At 35.2% G+C, this 24,131-nt stretch overlaps 2 protein-coding genes and 1 long non-coding RNA gene across 3 annotated transcripts in view; 1 reads left to right on the forward strand and 2 right to left on the reverse strand.

The window, feature by feature from the left end:
- LOC115448293 (probable G-protein coupled receptor CG31760) overlaps positions 1 to 24,131 on the forward strand; it is an 82,943-nt gene that overhangs the window by 27,994 nt on the left and 30,818 nt on the right. The window contains exon 2 of the mRNA XM_030175686.2: positions 5,656 to 5,681. The gene's annotated coding sequence lies outside the window, so the exon portion shown is untranslated. The remainder of the gene's footprint in view (positions 1 to 5,655; positions 5,682 to 24,131) is intronic.
- Positions 1 to 24,131, reverse strand: part of LOC119188905 — a 70,455-nt gene that overhangs the window by 19,828 nt on the left and 26,496 nt on the right. The window lies entirely within an intron of this gene.
- Positions 12,574 to 13,512, reverse strand: LOC115448295 (glucose 1-dehydrogenase 2-like). Its single transcript, XM_030175688.2, has one exon. It carries the CDS (start codon positions 13,437 to 13,439, stop codon positions 12,654 to 12,656), a length of 786 nt encoding a protein of 261 aa, XP_030031548.2. The 5' UTR covers positions 13,440 to 13,512; the 3' UTR covers positions 12,574 to 12,653.

The raw sequence follows: 24,131 nt of genomic DNA on the forward strand, positions 1-24,131 counted from the left end.
TGTAACACGTTCTTGCTAAACGAACGACATGCAAAATTTTCATAATGAATACTATGCTAGTATTGGTTGTTATTCCGACCGATTGAACGTGTTTTTTTTTTAGGAAAAATGTCCCACCCTGTGTTACGTGATAAAAAATGCCTAAATTTGCAGTGACGAAAGGTAAAATTTTTCGAAGGGGTACCCGAAATAACATATATGTAAGTACTAATATAGATTCGGTCTGCAAATCGATCAAGGTAGTCTATCTATTTTTACGTCATATGAAATCCAAAATCACTTGACGATTATGTGTTAAACATAAATAAGAAACAGCTGTTTACTGCAGTTACCATCCTCTGGATAAAACGATAATCACAATTGAAGATATCGACAAGAGAACTAGCAATATCTGTTGTATATAAACATATTAGAATCAACAAGACTGGAAACCACTTAATGCCATCAAATCAAGAGCACTTTAAATCCATTTTCTTACAAATTTATACGAAATGGTACGATCGGTACGCATTCAAGTATTATAGATGTAGACGATCTAAACTCTGTTACACAATAGATGTATTTGTAGCGTTTACCGATTTATATTATCATTATGTTCTATATTTATTTCCAAAGAATATTCTTCTCCATGCAAAGTTTCTTTTGAAACCAGTTTTGCTTGCAGTATCTATAATTTTTATTAGTATATACAAGCATTATTCCCCGTATAGTAACAGTATTATTTTTGTTTTCTATGCTTGGCAGGACAACCATAATTTTTATAGCAATTTCGATGATTGTGCTCTATGTCTGGTGAAGATCACATAACCAACTTCCTTGTACAAGTTCTATATGTAAGAGACCTCATATTGCAATAAAATCTTCAGTCCCCCCGTGACCATAACGGCTGCAAAGTCTTTGAAACGTCGGGAGAAAATTGTAATATAAATAACCGCGATAAAATCCGAAAAATAGTTTTATTTCAACATTCCAATATCCCACGAAATCCATGATGCCCTGCCACGACTTAAGAAGAGTCAATAAATAAGACTTCAAACAGAAGTCAACATAAAATCTACTGATATTTAAATTCATGCTACATAAATACCCAACTGGTGCGAATGACGCCTGCCGCGTAATGAATAGGGCTCGAAGTTTGAACCTTTTGTTCGTAAAGAGGATTAACTGGAAACCATTTGGTTATTGACGGCGTCCATTTCATAAAAGCCGGATAGATGACAGGTATTTGACGTTCTTTTATATTTTCCTTCATTCTTGTTTCTTCAAATACTAGTTAAAGTAATGCCTTTGCTACGAAATTTGAAAATTTGACCGGGTTCAAAAACAGAAAAGAAATTTTGCGACGAGAATGAGCTCCATCAACTGCATCGGAATTAAATGCTCCCTTTTTATTTATTTTTTTTTGAATTCGCGGAAAAAGTGCCTTATCACTACCGCCCAAAGGAGGTAAATTATATGAAAACCATCCTGCATTTGCAATAAAGTAGTACTTGATACTAGAGACTTTGAAGGCAAAAGCAAACTGAAAAGTCCTTATAGTCTAATATATAAACCATTGCTCTAATTGATATTGATTGATTGGCTGCGTGGCGTAATAGTATTGCGTGCGTGATACGATTGCCGCACCGAGATGTCGAGTCCGAAGTCTGGGTCGGGTTTTCCTCAGTATCAACCTGAAATATGAAATTTATGACGCATATGGCGATAAGCTCGTACTTTACCACGTCATGAGACAAAATACGCAAGGTGAAAAGTGGGTGCATTGGCGCCTCTGCCTGCCCCTACGGCGATAAAAGGCGTAAGTTTGTGCATGTTCCACTAGATACTTATATTCATCTCGAAATGTATTTACGTAAGCCTAAACCAAACAGTATATTAAGCCGCCGCGCCGTTGAATCCATTTTCGATTGGTAATGTCTACCAACCCTCTCAAACCGCATCTCGGCTGAATGCATAATTCAATGCCCATTATTATGTAAATACGTACTCCGCGGTGGCGTAAAAAAGCAATCTTATTTACTCAGATGTTCACAAAGTTGTTACAAATTCATAACAAGTTCATACAAATACAAACTTCGGGTGCCACAAAGTAGTTGCGACTTGACATTGATATATTTAGATGCTGAAAATAAACAACTGTATTTTAATCGCACCCAGCAAATGTTAAAATTATTTCTTGAGTAAAAGCAAAGGTACAAATTATTCGTTTCCATTACTTAATTTACGAACACAGTTCTTTCGGCCCTCTTATTAAGTATTACAAATGGGAATACTTCTCTGTACCGAGAGTACCATACATTTAAAGAATTTACTGAATGTTTTTAATATTTTATTTTATCAACAATATGTACAAAAACATTGATGGACTAATCCCTATTTGCCTTTCACATATGGAGGGTCTAGCATTGTGATAATATTTAGCCAATACAATACTAGTATTATAATTATATACTTAAAATAATTCTCTGTTAGTTCCTGCCGATCTCCAACATGGCTGGATACCTAGATTTTGAAGAAACTTTCAGACAGACACCAGTCATATAAAGAGTGGTGCATAGTCTTTTCACTGCAAAACTATTTCCTAATTTACACAAAAAATATCCCTCTCACTTGCAACTTCAGAAAAAGGCTTTTACACGAACAAGGCCACAAGTAAACATTATCATAAATAAACATGCCTTTTAATATCGTCATATCTTCCATCTCGTACGTTTGTCACAAGCCTGTAACAGCTTTAATAACCGTACCATTCTGTTCGTAAACGATAAACAATCACGTTTCCAGCTGACTGGCATTTTATGCGATATCTGTTAAATTAATTGATGCTTGTATTGTTTGGCGGTGCCCGGTGGATTAAAAGTTAAAACGTATCTTGCAAGCGGGTCGAAATTTATTAAACATTGAAATTGAAATTATATTTTGATTTAACGATTTTTAATCTTTAAACAAACATATCTACAGCGTGATAATCTTTAATGATAACAATGTGTTATGTAATATAAGTCAAAACTAAAAGAAGTTTCACATTCGAATCCCCGGGTTTGAAAGACACAATATTTTATCCAATAAATAAGGCACAAAATATTGGACACGTCGTAATAATCTTGAAACAAAATATGAACTGGAAAATAAAAGAAGGGAACAGAAAATCATTTATTAGTGTGAACAAATTACAGTAGAAGTATTAAAAAGATGTTGAAAGGCGGTGGACAACACTCGTGATCACAATTTGTAAGCAGGAACAAGCGGTAAATTCGCTTTAATGGCGAGAGGAATGTGCACTGAGTTTTATTTTAAAACAAAGTTACGGGACGATTGTAAAAGACATTTTGAAGATACGGGGGTGGTCGATTCCAAACGACCATTAAAAGCTCTATACATTGATTAATGACGTCCTCTAGAAGATTGATAATTGGCTGACTTCCAATAGTAAGTAGTAAGCTACGTCGTTTCTCCAATGCGCGTAACAAGTGAATGCTGCTTGAACCCCACATTAAAATGAGATAATGACGGCAGGGGACGGAGATTTAGTGAAACAAAACTCTGAATTTACTAGAAGTACTTGTACTACAGACTAAGCGGCGATAGCCTGGTTGGTTGTAGAACGGATTGCTGAGACGAATGTCCGCAGGTTCAAATCCCAAGGGCACACACCTCTGATTTTTCAGAAGAATTATGTGTGTGTTCTTTGTGAATTATCACTTGCTCTAACGGTGAAGGAAAACATCGTGAGGAAACCTGCATACCTGAGAAATTCTCTATTAGGAATTATCGAGGGTGTGTCTTCACACACCCTCGATAATTCCACCAATACCAATCCGCACTCGGCCAGCGTGGTGGACTAAAGCCTAATCCCTCTCATTAGCAGAGGAGGCCCGTGTCCAACAGTGGGACAGCATATAATACAGGGCTGATGTTATAGTTTGTAATTCAAAGTGTTGGATGATGTCTCTAACCATTTATGGGCGGGCTGTCATATTATTTACCATCAGGCGAACGGCAAGCTGGTCTCGACATTTAAAGCAAACAAAAAAAAAGTACTTTTTTATATGACTATAGCTGTTATAATAATAAAATAAATACATACATAAATAGTAACAAGCCTCGATCGCCACTTCGCACGATACTGGCATACCTCTCTCGCTTTCTGCACCTTGAACAATCTTGTCATGTATTCCCGCCGATTCAGGGTACTTTCGACCTGGGCGTTACTAAGAATGTCAGATATCTGAGATTGGAAGGTTCGGTGCGGTCGACCCCTACCGGCTCTTCCAGTACTAAAATAATTATTCAATGTTATTTTTAAAGTGTGTTTTCTATGGTAAGTACTAAGGGCGATCAGTCGAGTACAAGTTGCATACTATTAATTCTATATTGTTGTTTACTACGCCTATTGTCTCACCGCATTGTGGTTCAATGCGTTTAAATAACGTATTACTATTTCTTATTTCTTAACTATAAATAAATGATGCCTCCTAGGGCTAGAGTGTAGAGATAGTGACTACAGACTAAGAGGTCTAGGGTCCTATTACCAATATTGCCATTGTACCCATAAAAGCTGTAACTTAAAAACTGATATACACAGAAATGTAAACGTTAAATAACATTCATCATTTCACAGACCCGTTATTTATTATTAGCAAGCACGAAATGTTGTTGTGAAAAATCTGTTCGTTCTCTGTGGAACATTTAATAGGCTTAAGTCATTAGTCTAACTGTTGCCTTTATATTCCGCCCGCGTTTGAATCCACCGTTAATAACATTCACTATTAATTAGCTTCATTAGAACTCACTGAATTTTAATCAGTGTAATCGCTAAGCGAGGTCTGTAATGTATGTCATAATAGCACGTTATTAGCATGTCTGTATTATAAGCGACAGTGAGTTCTCTGGCGTTAAACGGCTCTACCGATTTTGATGAATTTTGAAAAGAAATCTGTGTATGTACTTGTCTATTGTCTATGTATATCTTAAGTTATACTGGGTGGTCATTGTAGCCAAAAGAAACTTTTATATCTATCTACCTATATCAGGTTCCAACAGGCCGACATAATTGTGTCGACTGTCGAGGGGTAATCATCTCTCGTCAGTCGACATTCTATTGGACCCCACTCCACTTACTATAAGGTGAAGAAGGGTTACTTTGCTGTGCCCGTATATAAAAAGAAGTTATTTTATTGGTTCGGATGATTGGTATATAGGAACATCAAGTCCTGGTTCAACATATTATGGGTATTTCGTATTCAGAAAATTACACAAGGAGACTTTGTTTTCTGAAAAGTCTCAAGCAAATATTTGTTTTACAGTAAGTAAGACAGTTTTCTGTAGCGAGGTTACTACCTGACATCTGTCTATAACTCATATCATACGTTTACTGCAAATTAACGGTATTGTTGACGGGATAACCACGTTGGAACAGTTTAGTTAATATAAACGTTAAAACATTTTATGCTTCAACGTTATATAAAAGTATCATGAGATACTTTTGTCCTTCACAAAAGAAAAAATTAGGATAGTTCGTACACTATTTAAATGGAGATAATTTTTATTTCATTATTAGCCGCTAATTTGCTTGTTTGGTAAACTAGTGAGTGATTGACGCCATTGCCTCGCAACGTGATTTTTTTGTATTAAAACATGATATTTCTTTTTCAGGTTCAGACATGGTTTGAACGATTACGGTAAGTTTATTAAAATAAGTATTGTTTGAAATGCAATTCCTTTAATCTGGAACCGTATAAAAATTGTTAAATCACATTACTTAGTATCGAAATCAAGAGTGCTATTAATTTAAATATTATGGATTTATGGTCATAATAATTGCATGTAATGATTTATATAGATATAAAAAACGTTTGTCAACTTTACTTACGTCACCATGACAGTATCGAAAAGTACTATCAGTGATGAATAAGCTAAAATTAAATATCATACTCTATATCCTCTTGATAGAACTAAAATCGAAACCTAAAATGGTCTGTAAAACGCCGCTCTTAGGCTGGAACTAACAACCAACCCATTTCGCGTTAAGAATAAGTAAAATCACTTTAAGTTGGCAACGAGTTTCTGAGGGAAAATCTCTTTTACTTCCCGCTCCTTCGCGATATTGTGAACACAGTTTTGTGTACTTACACTTGAGCGCTCTGCCGAACTTTTATTGCAGCGTTTTAAAATAAAACTAATGTCGATAAAAATCGATCAGACGGGAGCTATATATAACCATTTGGAAGTAAAAGTTCGATAATAATAGTATCCACTTATAGGCATTTTCAATAAACGATCCCAATCTCAATGTTCAATTCGATTCGGAAAATAAACCAATCGGAATTACTCATTTGTAAGCATTTAAAAAAAATCGGATTGGTCCAGTTTTAAGATAGAACGAAAAAAGCGATAAGTGTCGTTAAATGAAACTCGCTGTTAGTTGTTAATAAAATATTTCGACTACATATTTTGTAATAATTTTAAAACATTTAAATTTATTTGTACGTTATCATAATTTTAAAATGTACTAGCATTTGCTCGCAGGTCCACGCGCGTGACAGGATTTCCGAGATAAAAGCTCCGATTTATATTTTCCCAGGTTAAAAGTAGCTTATGTCTCCAGGGTCCCAAACTATCTCAATACCAAATTATATCGAAATCCGTTCAGTAGTTTTTAAGTTTATTGCGTTCAGACAGGAATACAGACGAAGCGAGGAAATTTGTTCTACAGTATCTAAGGATATGTAAAAAAATTAAAATGTTTCTTTCGTACTATATGAAGTGAAAAAAACATAACGTGCTAAAAATTACTCTATAATTTCCATATCTTCATACTATCATTACCTTCCATCGTTATCATCATCAGCCATATAAAGTCCACTGTTGAACATAGGCTTTACCTAAATATTTCCAGTCGGACCTGATATTACCTTTACATAGAGCAAAGTGTAGAATAACATATCTATAAATTCCATATTTTCATACTTTTATTACCTTACATAAAGTCCATTGTTGGACACAGGCCTCGTCTAAATATTTCCAGTCGGACTTGTCTTTACCTAAAGCAAAGAGTAAAAAAATATCTCTGTAAATTCCAAACCTTCATCCTTTCATTACCTTCCATCATCATCATCAGCCACATTAGGTCCACTGGTAAACACAGATCCCCCGTAAAGATTACCAGAAGGTCTTATTATTTCCTCTATGCAGAGAAAAGTAAATAGACTATAATTTCATTAGATACAAAAATTCAGAATAAACTACTGTAGATATAAAATGGGCCATAATTTATTGCCTCCGCGTTAGTTTAATCAGATCCTTTACTGCTCCTTTTGTCATAGGAAATAACTTAGATACTGTTTGCCTATAAACTTTATTATCTGATCTGATTAAATTAGTTATAGTTCTAAAGGAGACGCCTTTTACAACGGCCTTCGGGCGGAAGAATTTTATCGTGAAAGTTTTCTTTCAAAGATTAAAGAAAATGGAAATAACTTATTATTTATCAAATACGGTAGGTATCGTAATTGTTATTTGTGGTAGGTATGTATTTAGATTAACGTTTCGTTAAAAAGTACATATACTTTATTTTGTATAATTTATACCTTAATTATACGCAATAAGAACTGTTGTAAATAAGGCAATTTTCAACAATAGCAATTTTATAAAGCAATTTTCCAATCTCGAACATCTAAGTATGTTTAAATTATATTATAAATATAGATTGTGGTTGCTCGGCCGGAGAATCGACTCTAGATTGACAGACTACAACCCAGATGAACTACCGCTTCAAGACCCTGTGAGCTCATTCTGCGTAGATCGGACCGTCAATTGCTAAAACAATTTAAAATTTACTATAATTTGCATAATGATTTCTTATGTTTACGCGAATGTTAGACATTGAAATTAAACTAATTTTCCGGATTCTATCGCGGTTTTTTGTTTTTTGTTTTTCTCCCGACGTTTCGAAGACTTTGCAGCCTTCATGGTTTACTATAATTGTAAAATGTAGATATTGTAACCGTGACTTTTCGGACAACCAACACCTCAACCTCCCAGTGACCATGAAGGCTGCAAAGGCTTCGAAACGTCGGGTGTAAATTATAAAATAAAAAACCGCGATAAAATAGTTTTATTTCAATGTCTAACATTCGCGTAAACATAAGAAATCATTAAACTACTGCTGGCTAAAAAACAGGCCTACAAGGTGGACGGACGACCTGGCTAAGGTCGCAGGAAGTCGCTGGATGCAGGCCGCTTCCAACAGGTCGACGAGGAGATCCTTGGGGGAGTTCTATGTTCAGCAGTGGACTTCCTGTGGCTGAGATGATGGCTAAAAAAAACTCCAAAATATAACCGTCGATATTTGACTTTACCTATGCGTCACCAGAATAAACATAACGGGGATAAATATACTCTTATAAGAATAGATATGGATCCTGTTTATCCCCTGATCCTATTTACGTTAACTTTATGTTTTATAGAATACGAGCCGTGACTCGTAGGTATCCGTTTCGGGTATAAACATAAACTACGTATGAGACAGAATTTGTGTAGTAAAGATATGTATTCGTTTAGCAATACCTTATGTTAAAATGTATATTTGGATACACAGTAAGCATGACTTGTCGAAATGAGGCGCTATGTTATTTTTGCCATACGAACGTTACTCTGGCCCGTTACAATACAGACGCATTTAATACTATAACTCCAAGCTTCTCAACAAAAAATACCTATATAATATGCTAAAACGATTACTAGACGGCTATTCTGAATGCAGAACTCGCCACCGCTTCTGTACGACCTCCATCGGTCGTTTTCCTTAATGCTAACAGCCCTGACCGCTTTTTGAGATAATTTCATCGATATTGATTGCAGCTGATTCTCTCTACTGGACTTAAGTGCAGAGTACTCCGAATTAGGCGCTTCGTGTTGAGTTCCCAATTTATCCTTATGTTTCGGTAAATTTATTTCCATGAAGTAACCGTTAACTATATCCAACAGTCGTTTTCCTCTCACTTCAGTAAAAAACTTTAAAAGCATAATTGGCTCCTTATGAGTTTTGCCTAGATGCTAATCACAGTTTATTAAATTCTTTCGTCCGTCATTTTATTTAGAGAGATAAAGGGAATATTAATCTGATATTAATAAATATATTGGGTCCTTGTGGTCCATGGAATGTGAATCATTCGCCTTCCGTTAAGATATAAAATAAAATATCTGATTAAAAGTTGATATGAATTAAACATGTATATCAAAACAGAAAATGTTCATTTGCTTTTACTAAAAAGTTTGAGACTAAAGAGCTCTCGAGTTCGGCAACTTCTCCAGCTCAACACATGTAGAAGATAAAAGTTTTAAAACACGTTTATAGCAACAATTTTATGTGTTTCATAGTACGTACAAATATTTTTAATTTAATATATTTGAGAAAGGAAGGGCGAGGGACTGTGTATGAGTTTTCGGAAGAGAAAATATCGCATGTAATACCACTGAAGTTGACATTAAACATACGGGTATACATTGAAATAGCGAGCGTTCCATGAAAGCCCTACAGGCGTGTTTTTCGAGAAGGACTTTTACCTGGACGGAATAGAGAGCAAATTAAGGAATAATATTATAATCTTGTACGTCTAAATACAACTGGTGAGGTAAGCGAAAGCGCAATCCGTACATCCACAACTATTCTTACTTTCTGAGATGAAATTGATGGTCCCACCGTACCAATATAAACAGAAAAAACACGAGCTTTGAATGACAGAGTACTGCATGGCGCCATGGTTATCACCCTGAGAAATCTGATCTGTTATAACACTGTTACAAAGGCTACAGTTTCCTCAAACCGAAAATATATATGTTCGCTTTGCTACACTGCGGCGAAAATGACAAAGTGGTGCTCACCGAAGTGTACTTTATAGACTAGAGTTTCAACGAGTTTTTCTATCAATATAATGCGATACGAATATGAATACGAATGCAACTAAGTATATATATATATCTTATTTTATTTTTATTCTGTATTTCCTATTACCCCCCTGTCAGAAGGACGGTAATGTGTTTCCCTTTACATATAGTCTAAGAGCCCGTGAACCACAGACCTTCGTTATTTTATAAAAGCTGAAAGTTTGTCAGCGCATGCTCCCAACGCAGGTAAGAACGATGGGCCATTATGAAGTTTGAGTTACAGTGGCTTTGGCAGGTACACGGTACTAAAGGTGTGTAAAATACCGATCTAGTTTCGTCAAATAATAAAGTGAGATTTTTTGGTATTACCTTCAGAAAATTATTAAAAATCACTTTATTCATTGACAGACACTTAACATAGTGGCAATCCCTTGCCAGACACCCTTAATGTTCATGAAATTATAATTTTATTTACGTTATAGTATAAAAGCTGATTTTTATATATAGTACTTGGGTAATAAGTAAATGATGTTTCCTCGTTAACCAGACGTTTTTGATAGTTCCAACCCCCTGCCAGACAAACATTGTAAGTCTTAAGAAGAGATTCATTATCAGAATGACTTACGCAAATAAACTTTTTTGCGCAGATTTATATTACTGATAATCTATTAAAAACATCTTAAGAAAAAACATTCGATGCTACAACTACCTTAATTTGTTAAAAATTGTAATTTATTCTGTCATTCCCTGTGATAACCAACCATCTGTATATTCCCGTGGAAGAATGATCACTATATTTAAGGCTATGTTTTGTTCGTAATTTTAAAATCAATTCACATTTTTTCAATGTGTCGTCACAAAATCATATTACTTTGCCACTACTTTTGTTGCAAATAACACAAATTAATGTGTCACCCATGACTTGTTTTTTAACGGACAATCACTTTTATTTAAAAGTCACGTAAACAAACTTTAAACTTATAATTTACGTATCATACACCAATAATATTGAATTTACTTTATAGTCTGTAATATTCGAAATCTTTTATGTTATTAATTAATAATGCATATTAATTATTAATAAGAGACTGCCTCGGTGGCGCAGTTGTACTGCATGTGCGGTACGACAGCGCTCTGAGGTCCTGGGTTCGAATCCCGGGTCGGGCAGTGATATTTGGGTTTTTCTGCTCAGTATCAGCCCGGAGTCTGGAATTTGTGCCCGATATGGCGATAGGCTCGCCCCCTATCACATTATGAGACGGAACACACTTGGCGCTTCTCCATACCCCTTCGGGGATAAATGCGTGATATTGTGTATGTGTGTGTATAAATTAATAATATTTGAAGATAGTATATAATACTATTTTAGCCGATGTAAATATGTGCTGAGTACTAACTACTAAACAACACATGCGCAGTAGAAATAACAACTGTGCAGCAAGGAATCGCGGTAGACTCAACTCGCCATCTCACTCGCACCCACCCATGTATATACTGCCTCGCGCTCGCTCCTACAGCTACCCTACATGCTTGTCTGCCAAGGGGTTGGAACTATCGAAAACGTCTGGTTAACGAGGAAACATCATTTACTTATTACCCAAGTACTATATATAAGAATCAGCTTTTATACTATAACGTAAATAAAATTATAATTTCATGAACATTAAGGGTGTCTGGCAAGGGATTGCCACTATGTTAAGTGTCTGTCAATGAATAACGTGATTTTTAATAATTTTCTGAAGGTAATACCAAAAAATCTCACTTTATTATTTGACAAAACTAGATCGGTACTTTACACACCTTTCGTACCGTGTACCTGCCAAAGCCACTGTAACCCAAACTTCATAATGGTCCATCGTTCTTACCTGTGTTGAGAGCTTGCGCTGACAAACTTTCAGCTTTTATAAAATAATGAAGGTCTGGGGTTCACAGGCTCTTGCTCTAATACCGTTGTAACTAAATAGAACCTATAATGTAAAAGGGCACTGTCATAAATTAATTTATTTCCGTGTAATCAAACAATATTTATGTGGCCCTCGGCTATAAGGAGACGAGCGGAGAAAATAAGGTTATATTAACCTCTGAAGCAGCTCTTCCCGGAAAACGGCTAAATAAGTTCTCTGGAGCGTAGTTTCATTTTGAATTCCTTTATCAATTTTCCAAGTTAAGATTGAAATAACATAAAACGGTTTTGTGCTCATTTTACTGTTGTATTCAACAGCATTGTAGTTTCTTTTAGTTTTTATTTGAAGAAGCTTCACTCCGTTACTCTAAAGGCCATTCCTTCGTTATATTAAGGTGGCTTTTACTGTAATTCCTTGGTTATTAATTAGTAGGTATTTTCGTCTACCAATCAGTTGAATTACCATTCAATCTGTTTTGAACCAAGTACAAATAAAATACAGTGTTAATTAACTAAAAACGTATTCTCTTCAATGATAGACCAGTGGACAAATAGATATACGCATATAATTACTCCGCGTGGACCACTAAATGAAAAGCCCTTGATTAGTGCAAACAATACAAATGTAGTATAGCGCATATATAGCCACAGACGGGGCTTGCGCGTACATACCATTTAAATTCAATAAGCCAAGGCTTAATTAGCGTCTAACTAAGATCTAGGTGGTCGTGATTTAATCGGAATGTTCAATGGTTGTGGGGACTAATGTGAATAATTAGAAATAAAATCAAATAAGTTGATTTTGCACATTTTATAATTACATATACTTTTTAACTAAGACCATGTATTCCCATCAAGTATTTTATTCATTTTTAAGAAGTCCCAACAATATTATACCGTTGTCAATAACATACGAAGATCCCGTAATACCCTTTGCTTTGTCACTTGCCAGGAATAGTGTCAAATCGGCTACTTCTTCAGACTCAGAAATTCTTCCTAAAGGAGTTACGTTTTCACTACCTTCATACATAGCATCTTGTGTTGCTTTGTCTACGCCCATTGAGTTTGAAATGATGTCAGTTCTCACAGGCCCAGGGTTGATAGTATTCACTCTGACACCCTTTGGCGCTAATTCCAACGCCATACATCTAGTGAAATGGTCTAAACCTGCCTTAGATGTGCAGTACGCAAATGCTTTGTCGACTACAACTCCCAATGCAGCGATGCTCGATATGTTGATGATGTTGCCTTTGGATGCAACAATGTGAGGACCGGCAATGTGGGTGAAACAAACGACTGACCTCAGATTCGTAACCATGGTGTGATCAAAAGCTTCAATCGCATTTTCATCCAATATACTCGCGAAGTTCATGATACCCGCGTTGTTGATTAGTACATCTAGCTTGCCGAACTGATCGATGGTTTGACTCACCGCTTTTCGAGCACTTTCCTCTGTAGTGACATCCGCTACTATCACGAGTGGTTTACTGCCGACTTCTTCGCATTTTTTTGACACTTCGGCTAATTTTGTTGTATTTCTTGCAACAATCGCTACTTTGGCTCCTTCGGCGGCGAATTTCTCCGCTATCGCGGCTCCAATTCCAGAGCTGGCTCCCGTCACCAAAACAACTTTATCTTGAAACGACATATTTTTTAAATTTGATAGGAGCCCGAACTATACCTGTTTGTATCTCGCGCCTTCTACCTAATGACAAGAATATTAACTCGCACACGCTAATAAATACTATACTACTTTTTATCTTATTAGTTAATCGTGTAAGATAAATAATGATGATTCAAATGGAATAACAGCATGACATTTAATTTTTTGTTATCAAGTGGTGGTAAAATGAGTCACGCCAGATTAAAAGCAAAATAAGCCACTGTTAACATATTATGTAATTAATGGGTACAATTCTGCAATATAATAAGCCTTGATAATTTCTTTAACAATAGCAAAATGAGATTCTGACGTAGAGAACACATAAACATTGTGATTAAAAATGCAATTCCACAGGCAATAATAGCGTGCTTAAATTACCTAACAGCAATTTTAAGAATACCCTAAATATTCTGAATGTCTTAAGTTCGAAATAAATTTTGAAGGAAAATCATCAGTCGATGCACAGATCTGAAACGGCCAAGCCGCGTTTGGCCCTGGGTACATGTATGCCGTGTCACGCAAAGTGAAACGTTTTATCGTTTAACGATGTCGGCTATCTCACAGGTGTTTAAAAATGACAAATGTGAGTTGCTTGGTATAAGAATACCAAAAGTAAATCAAAATGTTTACATTTTATTTGCGGCCCCTCCTGCGCATAAGAATTTTTCTGGAACAAAATTCCGATGTAAAGCTGTTCCAAATATAAGTAGCCTATACATATGCCAATCCAGAATATTATCTACCTATATGCCATTTTTCATGCAATATCGTTTAGCAGTCTTTACATTGTACTTCAACAAACATCCAGATAGATCTTCCTAAACTTTGCAGTCATACTTAATATTAATAAGACTGTATTCATACTGTATTTATACGGCATTTATTAAACTGACTGCCTTACTTACTTGAAATAACTATAGATTTATGATGTGGTACTAAAAATATTTATTGCGAGTCAAACTGTGACGCCATATATTTAACGATACATAGTGAAAGAAGATAGTTGCCTCCTGCAGAAAATTATAGCCGATCGTATTAAAATCTATATCTACCTTAATTATTGGTTATTTTTTGGTTATTTTCATTATCATCATCAGCCACAGGATGTCTACTTCTGAACATGGCCCTCCTTCAACTTTTAGGGGAGGCCCATGTAGGATGTGGTAAATGTCGATGTGGTAGGGTATATTCGCCCGGATATCCATCACTGTAATAAGCAGTAAAACCCGTCATGGTTGCCTACGTAATTATGTCGCGTTCCTGTATCCGCCTGTATATATACGCTTTCAAACAGGGATCTAATTGTGTCGAATGGCAAGGCATAATCATCTCTCAGTCGACACTCCATCTACATCTCTCTGCTTACCATCAGGTGTTTTTTTTAATTGAAAAAACACAGTCGCGAAGATATATTCGACCCTGCACGTCATAAAACGGACTAATAAACAAAATAAATATCAAACATAACAACTATTGCCAAATACAAGCCTCCATATTTGAATATATACTCAGTCTCATTATGCACAAATAATAGTAATATTTTTTAATGAATTATCAATATATATATTTTTTTATTGTTTTGAATGATGAGACGAGCTTGCGGTTTGCCTGGTATTAAACGATATGACAGCCCATAAACAATAGAAACACCATCTAAAACCTAGAATTACAAAGTATTGTTTGGTATTCCATTGCGCTCGCCATCCTAAGACGAGATGTTAAGTCTTATTATGTCCAGTAGTTACACTGGCTACAATATTCTTCAAACCGGAACATAACAGTCAGTACACGCTCCTGCTTGGCGGCAGAAATGGACGATGCAGTGGTACCTACCCAGGCGGACTCTCACATATGAGAGACCTACCAATAAGTAAACGTCAACAAAATTGCTATGTCCCATTTGATCTACTAGGTATTTAATTTTATCAATAGTCTTTAACTAGCTCTCTGTTTTGAGCACAGACTTCGATTGACAATGTTATCAAAATCGTTATGAATACAGATGAGACGGAAATAACAATGGTATTACAACAAGGTTACGTTATCAAAACTCATTGTGAATATTAATCATGCGAAATACGGAAACGATGAACTGTGAATAAAAATTGACATGTGTGATTGCCAAAACGGTTAATATGCCTTAAACGTCCATTAATAAAGTCGATTTTCAATTACCAGATAAATGTTATCTTTTGAATATGTATGTTAACATTTGTTCCGGTTTGAAGAACATTGTAGCCAATGTAACTTCAGGATATAATAAGACTTAACATGTCATCTCTCAGGATGGCGAACACAGTTAAATACCATACAATACTTTGTAATACAAGGTATTGGATTATTTTTCTACTGTTTATGGGCGAGCTAATCATTTACCATCAGTCGAAAGGCAAGCTCGTCTCGTCATTCAAAGCAATAAAAAAAAACAAAACAGTTCTGTCCAAAAATTTTCGCATCCCGAGGAACGTCATCCTTTTGATCCTAAACACGTCCAGGTATTCATTTACAGCCATGTTTTGATTCGAGGTTTAATAACTTAGACATGAATACCCGAGCTCAGCCGAGCGCAAACTCGTAATAAGCCAAGATGTTCTCCGCAACAAATTAAACCTAATAGTTTTGTAAAATTTACGACGCTCTGAGTCCACTGTAAACTAATTAACCGTTCGTGTTTATAGTATTTATGGTATCCTTAATCTCGTTGTGTTTTACTATTAAACTAGAATGTTTATTTACTTTCCCTGAGTTGCTTTAGTAGGTGTTGTTTGGAGAATTCGGGATTTTCTGTTCGGTTAATTGCTCGCATTTTATTACGTGGGAAAATATTTCTAGTATTAAAAAGAAGGTGTAAAGATCTTCATAAATATGTTCATTTACCTCAACCCAATTACCGATTTCAATATATTGTAATACTCATGCAAATTCTCTATAATATTTATCGTAATCCTACTGGATAGTTTATAATCGGATTCTAATTATACTGGATAGTGTATAAGATCATTCACCACTGGTGTACTCAGCAGTGGTGAATGATCCATATAATCCGATTCCTGCCGGCTTCATCGTCGTCCACTGCCTGTATAGAATCTAATTATCATTGGAACGATTTGCAGACCCCGTTTATGCATATTAGTATCTATATGCTGTGGCGGGTTCCTTTTCGGAAAATTTCAGCTTTCGCCACTGCAGTACCTTGTGATTTGCAGCTGATATTAATATTAGTACTACCGCTAATTGAAATCAAATACCATCCTCGCCTACTGTTACTGCACAAGGAAATTATTAGATGCGGTTAGCACAAGCAATAAACAAGCAATTACTACGGATAATCGAAAGGTACAACACATGGCCACGTGGATCAATTTATAGGAACCGACTACTATTATGTATTCAAAGATAAGGAATATTAACTAAGGTTTCTCTTAGTGTCTCAACTAGTTTCTTTTGCCTGCGCTTGTTCCAAAATCAAATTCAGCGTGGAGTTAACGCAATACGTTTTTTGAAGTATGTTGCAGGAATAATTTGGGTTAATTTTTACTTTCACTTTGATTTTAATTTTATCCTTTCAAGTAGATATAATAAAACAATCTCAAATATATTTTAGAAGGTATGTTTGTTTACTAAACAGATCTACATAAAATTATACTAAAGCTACAATACGTTTGATCATAAAGTAATGATCAAACGTATTGTAGCTTTAGTATGTAGAAAGAATTGGTCCTCAATGTCAAATGAACGGTCCTAGCGTTTAGTTTATACAGAATCTACTATTGTGTATATCGTTTTTAAAAGCCTACATAAAATGTCACCCGGACTGGCAATCGAACCCAGAGAATTATACTTTGTCAATAGTCACGCCCCTTATTACATGTGGGCATTTGGGTACTACTATAATGCACTAAATCAGTGATGGGTATGGTTTAATACATAAAATCAAACTAAGGCAACTTCAATATGGAGAAACTTCTCTTTTCTTATACTCGGCTACAAATACAAACTTCATGAAACGTAAACAGCCATCGTTCGAACGATTCCAAACATTTAGATTCATAACTTATCACCTAACTTTTGAAGCTAAAGTTAGAACTATCATTTTCATCTCCAATACATTTCCTACGTGAATGGTGACACTCGAACTGCATTTTGCCTTCGAAAAAAGCTGATACCAAGACTTATGCAATTTCCAAGTAACCTTTTTGGTTAAGTAAAACGCAGTTATTCTCGTAGAATGTCTCACCCATAATGTATCCTCAAAGACGTCTACACCTGTCAAATAATTGGGATATTTGCATTGCATACTTTTCAACATCGACATTGGCAAAATCATCGTCTGCCAACTATGGAGCCACAATATAAAAATTGAATTGAATTGCATATTTTATTGTATTATTTAAATAATATGACCAAAATGTTGATATGAACATAATACCGGCGCTTTTTACAGTATCTAAAGAACCCATTAAACTTATTACTAGCCAGTAAGCATAATACAAATTAATTTTATACGAAGACAACTGTAGTGAAATTAAAAAGTGTGATAAAATTAACGTCGACGTGCTTGGAGTTTACAAAAGGCAAGTGTAAGTAACTTTCAACAGCAATAATTATTCACGTTTCTGAACAAGAGAAGCCGGTCTCGAGACTGGAGTATCCTTTAGCGTAGTCGTTCAATCAGATTTTCACGAGTGGGCTTTCGTCTTGTTTTTTTAATAATTGTCATTGCTGATTCGAAGTTTTTCAATGGCCATTTATATTATTGGTAAAATTCCGTAGACAAATTTGCTCACGAATGAACTTTTTAATACACGTAATGTCCTTGTATAATAAAAGAACAAGAAATTGCAGATAATATCTTCTTACGTTTGTAATCCGTGAAAATGACAACGGGCAAAAAATCTTCCCTTGATACTAATAAAAATTATGAAGTAGAAGGATTATGAACTTTCATAAACTACATTAGAAATATAAAAAGCTGGCAATAAAACGACCTATTCTTATCCTGGCTTTAACAGTAAAAATTGATGTCGCGTCGTACAGTTATATAAACTAAATAGTCTCTTGTGACCGAGAAAAGTGTCTCATGATGCTTTTAAATAACATTGAAACATAAAATGTTTTAACGTTTATATTGACTAAACTGTTCCAACGTGGTTATCCCGTCAACAAAACGGTTAATTTGCAGTAAAACTATGTTATAAGTTATAGACAGATGTCAGGTAGTAACCTCGCTACAGAAAACTGTCTTAACTGTAAAACTATTATTTGCTTGAGGCTTTTCGGAAAACAAAATCTCGTTGTGTAATTTTCTGAATACGAAATACCCATAATATGATGCCAGTCATCCAAACATTGCTAATTATCAGATTTATAATATTAGTTATTTTATTTTACATTGCGTATTTAACACAATTAAAATTTCTTAAAAACTTATAAGTAGATGTTTAGTTACGCATGTTCTGATCTGCGAAGAAAGGATCTTTTTATTTATTTCCGTCACTACCAGTATAGTTAAAATTTCTAAGGCATTGAAGTTTCTATAATTCGTAGGCATAAGGTGTATTTCACGATATCCAAGTAATCGCTAATCTTCGAATACAGTATAAGGCGACCAGATACAAAAGTCAAGCTCCCTAATGAATGATAAACAAAGAGTAGTAAGTATGTACAATGCTTTAACTGCGTTATACGTTAACTGGCAGATAACATTTACTTGAACCTGAAAGCAAGCGCTGCCTCAGGAGCTTACAATTTTGCACACATTTTGTTGGTGGTAGGATATTTTATATCCGGTCGGAATTCGACCACCGTATAAATGGTGTTAAAACCCGCCATAAGGGCCCACGTGTGTGATATTTAGAAATTCAATTAACGATATTCAACCCCATCACGCACACAGCTGTACAAAGTAACAATTTAGTTATATATAAAAATATAAGAAGGTAAAGACAAGAACAAATCTGTAGTGTATCATGTGATTAACACCACAACTTTGGAAATAACTTGCACTTAAATAAACAATTCTTTCCAAACATCAGATAGATACGTAAATGTTTTAATTAAGTTCTTTAAAACCACTGATTGCTGAGTGATCTCAAGGGACCCCACTACACAGGTTTGCCTAATGTAGCGTCCGTTGTCAATACATTTATTAATTTCATACATTACTGTAAAATTCATGCTTTGTATTCGATGTAGTTAGCAAAATCCTTTGTGTTAAATATAATAATTTTCATTTTTCACCATAACGTTAGTTGAATCCACACACAAATCGACATAAAAAAAAAAAATAAGCATTATTCGCAGCGTTGTTTTTTTATTACACAAATTGTATCGAGGTTCGGTATTAAAATTTTCAGATATTGTACGTAGTTCTATTCAATGAAGTAAACTAGACCAAGGACACCTGTAAGTAGTTTAGAGCCTGGCTTAGTTAGCCCGAGGGAGAGCTCGGCGTTCTACAAAGGAATCTAAATGTATTAAAACCTAACATAGGTAGAGAATTATAAAGACGTTTACTTTATTACTGGATCCATGATCCAAGAGAGCTACTAGCTGATTAAGTTTTTCTCATATTCTTACCCAAATACTATATCATTGAGCTTATATTGGTTTTAATTGTTCACACGTACCAAAAGGTTCGGAAATTCGTACTTATATCATTAAACTGTGGAACAGTTCGCCGGCACACGTATTACGACATGGTGTCCTTCAAGGGAGTGTGAAGTAGCACTTAGAAAGCCGACATAAATGTGCCGACCGTCCGGGGAGACTTTTATCCCCTGCCGGTTCACATTAATTTTAGGCTTCAATTAACACCGATAATTGACTGCCTCAGTGGCATAGTTGTATGCGCGGTACGGCAGCGCTCTGAGGTCCTGGGTTTGAATCCCGGGACGGGCAAAGTGATATTTGGGTTTTTCTGGTCAGTCAGTATCAGCCCAGAATTTGGCATTTGTGTCCGATATTGCGATAGGCTCGCCCCCTATCACATCATGGAACGAAACACACTTGGCGAAAATTGGGTGCCCTGGTTGCGCCTCTGCATACCCCTTCGGGGATAAATGCGTCCTGTGTGTTTTTTTGTTCAATTAACTCCAGGTGCAGTTAAGGCACTTGCGGAATTCGTTGTATAAAAAAAGTAAAGAATGTGAAATTTGTAATCAAGAAATCCCTAAAAATAATCATACTGGTGAAACATACATAAAACAAGGTTAGTTAAACCAATGGCTTGTGGATAATAAGCTAATAAAATATAAAAGTTACATAGTAGTAAGTTGTAAGAATCGCTACCCCCAAATATTCGACAAAGCATCCAGGCTGCCAGCACCGTAAATGCACACAAAAACAACCTTACGGTATCAGAATTACTAGGTTAGGTTTACGAGTAAAAATATCTGAAAAATGTTTAAAGGTTCTTCTGCTTCCCATACACTATGACTGCGCCAGGAATGTGTATTGAAATGAAATGAAATGATTTATTTGAATCCATAAAAATCCTGTTGATGTCTTAAATGTGTATTTAAAACATCGATTTCGGCTAAATTCGTATTCTTTAACTACGTACTAAATTCTACGTTTTACAACAAAACTTAAGACTTGTTGGGTATATGTAATATATGTATATTTAGTATCTGGAACAGTTTCGACCAAAAATCCATTGTCAGCAGAAGTTAAGGAAACTCCAACTTCCGCACAGTACGAGTTTGACAGTAGTTAGTTACCATATCGATAGCAACCTCGGCTCCAAGTGAGCTCACCGAATTACTATTCAAACACAACTATTAAATGGTCATTTGAATAATAATACAAATTACTAATAATTATGTTGTTATTATGAATTATAGCTAAATTTTATTAAATTATTGTTAAAGCATAGTAAAATGCGTCAACAAAATATTTGTAAACATAAACGGCTTACATGACGGAATATGTTATTCTAGTAATTGTAATTAAAATGGCCATTTCTACGTTTTAAATTAAAACAATTCCCAAATACAACAGAATTGTTAATGTACATCTTCTATAGGAACCATTATGAAATAACAGCTCTACACAAGCACAATTAAAGGAATGGACATACGTTAATCGGCCGCAATAACCGACCACTTGACCTAAATACTATTTACGTTACAAAGTTTCGGTATCGCTATTGACAAAATTAATTTTATCACATACTGTGCCAATATTAAAACACGGTATATTTTTTTAATCGCTCGGCAAGAAATTTAATATATGCTCTTAGAGCGTGTTTATTTTACAGAAAAATCGCTCAGTAACCACGCGGCGGATTCTCTAATGATTTCGTGTTTTGTAGATGAGATCTGTTTTTCTAAAAATTCTGTTTAGATATAAAGACTGACTCGGTGTTGCTGTTGTATTACAGTACGAGTTCAGTGCTGAAGTCTGGGTCTCGATCCTCAGGTTGGGCAGTGATATTGTTTTTCTACTGTATCAGCACGATTTCTGGAATTTATGCCCGACATGGCGATAGGCTCCCTATGATATCATGGGACGAAACATAAACGGCGGAATACGGTTCCACCACTTGTGCCTCTGTCTACCCCTTCGGATATAGAAGGCGTGAGAGTGTGTGTGTAATAAAGACATGTGTAAAAATCCTACTTATATTTTAACCATATTATGTGTATACATGATACATAGGTATAATAACATTAGGAATCTAGTCATACTCAAAACCTACCACCTATAATGAACTCTTGAGAAGATGAAGTATAACTTCCAAATCCTATAAATCAAGCCGGCGCGTGAAGAGTGGCCATGGCCGCCTAGATTAGAGTTTCCAACTGTGAAGTGTAATGTCCACACCGCGCTTTTCATTTCGCCTGAAGCATTTCCAAGTTTCAAATTAAATCTTTGGAGCCCAGTCTTTGATGACATGCCAACGTCTAGCCTTTAGGATACATTAAGATTTAAGTCGCTTAAGTTAGTGAATATAAAAATCATACATCAGTTTTAAGGTTTAAAGTGTAAGAAAGTTTGGAGCGAAGCTATGGAGATGAATGTAATGAAACTCTAGTTAAAGTATAGATAACAAGTAACCATAGTATTGGGCATATACAGCGAACATTTCTAGTTCATGCGAGTATTTACACGTGTTTGCTGCAATGATAAAGATCGAGCGGAGATTGAAGACGCGGTGTATACAGTAACGGATATGAAAACATGTTGAATTTAAAGTATATGTTTAAGGTTTTGCAGTCCACTTATATGGAAAGAGCATGTTTCTAAAGTGATGTCTTGAATCATTATTTTTTAAATACCAGTCGAATTCCGTTTACATGTTGCACTTAGAAAATATTTTAAATTGTAGCTATCAATATTATCAAATAGTAAAAATCTAATAAAGAGATCAACGGGGATTTTGAAAATGGTCAATATAGTTTAAACACACCAATAAATTACAATACAAGCTCAAGTAAACTATGTAGTTTATTATGAAATAATAAATCTTACAAATATTATGACAAAATTGTTAATGTCAAAAAGGCTACAAAAAAACAAACTTACTCAGCGCGTATCTGACTTATTACTTCGGCTTACATTTCATGAGATTGCATCCGAATAACAAAAAAAAATGTGCAAATTACAGAGGCAGAACGGGAACGTGATAAAAAAAAGCATAAAACACCGTAACCGAGAGCCGAGCATTGATTTCGCTGACGTGATATTTTCTCGCTTAAAATTCATTTTTGACGGATAAATACGTAATGAATTAGGTCAACCCCGCTTCCATATTTAGATATGTTTAGATATATTTCTATCGGTATTTGAATTTTTTTAGATGGCAATGAGCGTGTGGGTCATCTGATTGTGAATGGTTTCCACTACTCATAAAGCAATGCCAGAAAATCACGGGTGCATTGGCGATTGTAAAGGTACAAGATTAAAAATAGCTTCGCGGGACGAACTGTTTAGATCTGTCGCCAATATGTCGATACTGAAACACGATAGTATTGTTATTGTACGATACACAGTTGGAAAAATAATAGTATCATGGTAAGGAAGTTCTTTTCGAAATGGTCCATCCAAAACTGTCTATAGTATGTATGTGTTAACAAGCATCAATAGTACTAAGTTGTCATTCGACAATTATAATATTGCAATTACATAACAGTTGAAATAATACTAGTTTCTCCCGATGTTTCGAGGACTTTGCAGCCTTCATGGTCTCGGAAGGGACTGAGGTGTTGGTCGTCCGACAAGTCAAAGTTGTAATATCTATGTGTATATACTATATTATGCTATGCTACCTCTTATAATTACGAATCTGTTTTATCACCTTATAGATTAATTAGTATCCTTGAACTTATTACTAAATTATAACATTGCTGATTTCATAATTTGTAAAAGTATTAACATGGTAGCGAGGTAGTTGAGTCAGTCCTTTGTAAAAAGTTGACCAGAACATTACTCTATCGAAAATATAATTTTCGCACAACATTATAGTTTCAGTGGTTTAGGTAGCTGCTTAACACATATCTCTACAATATTATTGTTAGTAAAAAAACTATTGAAGTACCGACGTGTGATTACAATAGACTAAACTTTATTTTTGCAGAATATAACCGAATAGAAAGCAATTAGACAATCACATTGATGTTCCATAAATTTTTGTGTGTACGCACTGTGAGATGGCAACCCCTTACACATTTTGTT

This window comes from Manduca sexta, chromosome 10, assembly GCF_014839805.1.
Source record: "Manduca sexta isolate Smith_Timp_Sample1 chromosome 10, JHU_Msex_v1.0, whole genome shotgun sequence".
Classification (NCBI taxonomy): Eukaryota; Metazoa; Arthropoda; class Insecta; order Lepidoptera; family Sphingidae; genus Manduca; species Manduca sexta.